This window comes from Halyomorpha halys, unplaced genomic scaffold (assembly GCF_000696795.3).
Source record: "Halyomorpha halys isolate HHAL.00 unplaced genomic scaffold, Hhal_1.1 Scaffold10655.1, whole genome shotgun sequence".
NCBI lineage: Eukaryota > Metazoa > Arthropoda > Insecta > Hemiptera > Pentatomidae > Halyomorpha > Halyomorpha halys.
Genome location: NW_027116677.1, coordinates 1 through 4,817, shown reverse-complemented (window position 1 = coordinate 4,817; position 4,817 = coordinate 1). Strand labels below are relative to the sequence as shown.

The 4,817-nt window shown below is 38.7% G+C and overlaps 1 protein-coding gene across 1 annotated transcript; it reads left to right on the top strand.

The window, feature by feature from the left end:
* Positions 1–288: 288 nt before the first annotated feature.
* On the top strand, positions 289–3,902 carry LOC136797273 (myosin heavy chain, embryonic smooth muscle isoform-like; the record flags this gene model as incomplete). The annotated part of the gene is given in 2 exon segments (XM_067053413.1): positions 289–654; positions 3,597–3,902. Coding segments are annotated over 2 exon segments (672 nt in total), but the record flags the coding sequence as incomplete, so codon positions are not given.
* Between the last annotated feature and the right edge of the window lie 915 nt (positions 3,903–4,817).

Sequence of the window (4,817 nt, the reverse complement as noted above, 5' to 3'; positions counted from 1 at the left end):
GCCGGTAGCTTCACTTCTTTGAAACTGTCAATTGTCACGCGTGACCTAGTGAAACAGTACTGCTGCCAGAGTAAATACAGTCATGACGGCAACTATCATACAGTATACATTATGATAGTTAGTGCGGTAGTTGCTGTCATGGATATATCACCTTCGAAATGACCATTATACTATATCCTCCCTGTGTGTAGACATTTCTTTTATCCTCTTATTACATCATGTGTAACTTTTGGTTCCATTATTTTGTTCCATATACTTGAGTATTTACAGTTTATTCCTACTTTTCAGGAGCTGCAGAATGAAGTTGGAGCACTGCTGGAATTCCGAGAGGTGGTCATGGAGGCGTTCCCCCAGCTGCGGGCCAAGCTACGGAGCTCGGGGTCGTCGCGGTGGGAGCCCGGCGTCCGGGTCAAGAGGAAGCCGCGCCCCGAAGAGCCACGATCGCGCTCCAACTCGCGCTCGTCCAAGGCGGCCTCGTCGGTGGTGGCCGATTCGGGCTTCTGCACCAAGCCGACGGAGCCCAGCGAGGACGAGCTATGGACCCTCCTGGAACTGATCCAGTCCAAGGGTACCCGCCTGAGGCTGGAAGCAGAGACCCTCCGCTCCAGGAGCTTGTCCGACCTGTCGCCTGACCGGCTTCAGGCCCTCCTCCAGGTCTGTATCTGTTTTTATTGTAATTAATTAATGAGACACTGCAATTATATTTCCAAAGATGACCTCAAGTAACAATACATGACTTACCAATTAAACTTGCGCACAGTCTGGTATTACTATGACCTGAAACTTTTTTTTTGTGAAATAGGTGAATATGTTTTATGTTTCATTTACACTAGAAAATCTTGGGAAGGAACCACCCATTGGTGGTACTTCAAACATTAATTTAAATTAAAAAATCCCGTGACCATCTTCTTATCAGTCGGCTCGGAGGGTTATCATGGATTGTTAAGGATGAAAGATTAAGAATTAATGGGTTACGATGGGTAAGGAGTTTGGAATGAAAAGACGAATATCTGTTTTGGGCCTAATCTGCAACGAATGGGATGTTAAGGTCTTTGTGGATGAGTTTATTTGTAACTTAATGGATTTTGGATTGTAAGGATTGGATGCGGGAGGAATTTGATGGCTTGGTAGAGCCCCAGAGCTCAGTTCCATATGTCCAAATTGGTCTGATTATCGTAGTGTAAACTAATTTTTTGTAGTGAATGGGAAGTTTAGAGCGTTTGTCAAGTAAGTGTTGTAGCAATCGGTATCTACGAGCAGTTTCTTGTCGTCTCAGTCTTGTGTGTGGATTCCAAGTAAGTCTCTTGTCAAGATGGAGCCCTAAGTATCGAATCTGTTCAACAGGCATTAGTGGCTGAAACATTTAAAATCACAATTGTGAATCAGAGATAGCATATCTCAAATGAACAACCAACCATAATTGATGCAGTAAATCGCTCTAAAGCAGTTCAGTATGTATTATTTTCTTGATCTACTATAATTAATTAGCTTGTTGAAGCAAGATGAGTACGTAATAATTTATTATTTAGTAGTATTAGGAGAGAGAGCATAGCATCTTTAAAGTAAAATAGATTAGCATCTATCGATCCGCTCTGGGACTATAGATCTGAACTTAATATTACAATATTTATATATAACTATATAAACATTAAAAACAACAAATATACATAAATAAGTAATTGGAACTACGACAAAATGGCTTCATAAAGTTCATCGTTCGCCTCACTGAGGGATTTGAAGAGTTTGTTTTTTAACTACCGGACGGACAAAAATCTTATGAAAAGTTTTTGGAGCTCATTTTAGGTTATAACAAAAACCTTTTATATTCAATGTATGGTTCTTAGTATAACTTGCTATTTATTTGGAAACCAAAAATTGGGGTTTGTAACCTGAAAGCTATAGTGGATTGCAACCACTATTTTTCATAAAAGAAGGAAACTGTCCAAGGTTTTTTTGAGAATGGAAATTGAATCTTCCCAACATAAGAACTTAATGGACCTGTGTGTTAATTTTATTATTGAGCTTAAATGTTATTTGCGTAATAGTAAAGGTTCGGCAGTATAAAGCTGAACTTTAGAATGGTATCTGATTACTTAGCTAATCACCAATTGCCTTTGACCGCTTTATGACCTTTTGTAATCTTTGGTTAGAAGTTTGCTGGCCTTTTCTATTGTATCAGCATCACAGTTGTTAAATGTATTTATAACGGACTAACTGGCCTTCCTTCTTCCTTACTCGTAATTTAAAACAATGATCTGTCGTCGTAAACATGTAAGTTTTTGTTTAAATAATGAAACGCTTATATATCTATTTATAAGTAGAATGAAAAAGAGTAAATTTGAATTACGGGTTGCAACAACGTTGTATGTTGCAATTTCAGGATTGCATGACAGGACAGGCCAAATATTGACCCTGATTTTTCTAATTAATGTCCTTCATGTCATATGTGTGGTGTTACAATAATATTCTAATATCATTATTGGATATATTGTAATAAAAACAAATTAATAAAAAATTATAGCTTACAACCTTATTACAGTCCATGATTAATTTGTTGCTGTGTGTCCAGGGGTGGCCAATCTTTCAGTATATATGAACTACTTTTCTTAAAATTGTGCCGCGATGAACTTGTTGTCATAGACTTAGTCTAAGGGGTGTGAAATGCATATGTTTATACACTGTTTCAGTATAAGGTGCATTCCAGCGAGATATGGGTTGATAAGATGATGAATTGGGTAGTCCGAATGAAGATTTGACACTCCCCCCCCCCACCACTATAGTTGGAATAAAGTTGCAACGTGTAGATATCCCAACCTATATCAGAAATGATCAGGCAGGGGATAAACAAACAAAAAGAGTTAACGCTCGGTTCATATGATCTTGTTGCCAGGGATGAACCTGGACGCATAAAGTAAGAAGGAGGAATAAGGTTAAGAAAAGGGCGAAGGAAACATCAAAATATTCAAAAATAAAAAGAGAAATCGAGAAAACTGCTTGTAGTCGCTTAGTCAAGCAAGATGATCTATTCATAACTGAAAATGACGCCGAGAGTCGTTCGTATAATTTTTTGTGTAGATCAATTAATTTCCGTCTTGTCATTTTATTATAAGTAAAAATAATACATTCTATATTTATAGGAAAATCTATATATCGCACTAGTATTTCTAAAGTGACATAAGTCTAAAACTTACATTTCTGGAAATGTGACACTCTTGCCTATGGAGGGGGAATAGCATTAAGCAGCAATAGTGACACAAGTGCCCTCTGCTGGACAAGCTCTGAAGCTTGGTTGATACAGTTTTGATGATTCATAAAGATATATTTACCAATTTCTTTCATAGTCATAACTCAAAAACACCGATTTTTGAGTTGTGTCAATTTAGAAATACTAGTGCGATATGTTGAATAACTAGTAATATTATTGAACATGAATTATTTTTAGGATAAAAAGTAGCAGGACTATGAGGTTATCCGAGCACAATCTAGCATATGTTTGCTGTGGTCGTTTGATGACCTCTACAAGATATTTCATTTAGTGATAGCTTGCAAGTAGATTTAATTTATTTATAATAATATAACCGAATTGGAATTATTAGGAGCGGGAGCGACTGCTAAGCCAACTGTCTGAGATGGAGGCTGAGCGAGCGGCGCGACTGGAGGAGACATTGCGACTGTCGCAGCGGGTGGAAGAGCTGACGGAGGAGAAGCAGCGGCTGGAGGCGGCCTTAGCTTCGAGCACCCCCCGCCTCGGGACGCTGGACGGCATCGTCAGCTCGCCGGCTGAGAGGATAGTCTGCCAGGGCGGGGTGTCTCCCAGCAAGGAGGTCACCGCCGCTATCCTCAGGGAGACCAATGTCTTGGAGCTCCAGAGGCATCTCCTTACCACCTCGTACGAAAATCAGGTAGGTCTATTCCTTCTTTGTATATTTAGAAAATGCTAGTATGGATAAGGTCCTCAATAAAGTCCTGGACAGCAAGGTACGCTTTTATTGCTTTTAAACCCCTCTATTACGGCACCCATGCTGTCCGGATGCGGAGATTAATTTAATTCCCCATTAGGACTTTTCAGTTCTATATAATAGACACAATTCATAAAATATGAATGTACACTCATGATTTCAGAATTATTATTAAATCATATTTATAGTTTTTCTTCTAACCTACGAGGTATCCGTTATTCAGAGGTTTCTTTGTATACAGTTATTAACCGGGTGGATAACCTAACTAATTGTGCAAGTATGTTGAATGTTACGTTTCAGTTTTTAGAACCAGAGGATCATAAGTTTTCATTAACTTAAGATTAGAATTTAATTGTTATTAGTATTTTTCCCCTTTTGCTTAGTCATTTCTGACACATGAAGGTGGGTTATCTTGAGGTACTAACCTATTCTAGCCTTATTGAAAGGGTCAAGTTTTCATTCCATGGACCCATTAATAAATAAAATAAAAAGTGAACACACCGACGTCTCAACTCCCTCGGCTAAAAACAACCCTCGTTTTCTGAAGGTAACTCAAGTTTCCAAAGACTGATCTACATGACTGTAATAAGGCCAATCTGGACCTATGGAGTGAACTTTGAGACTCCACTAAACCTTCGAATTCCTCTTGTATTCAATCTTTAAAATCCAAAATCCTTCGTAAAATCCTCAATGCTCCTTACTTTGTCACAAATAAAATCATACATAAGACCTTAATGTTCCCTATGTAACCGATCTAGCCCGAACCAGATGTCACTCCTTCCATTATGAACTCTCAAACCCCCTAGTTTCTAATCTTGCATCCTCTTCCATTCCTGACAATCCTCCGAGGCGCCTGAA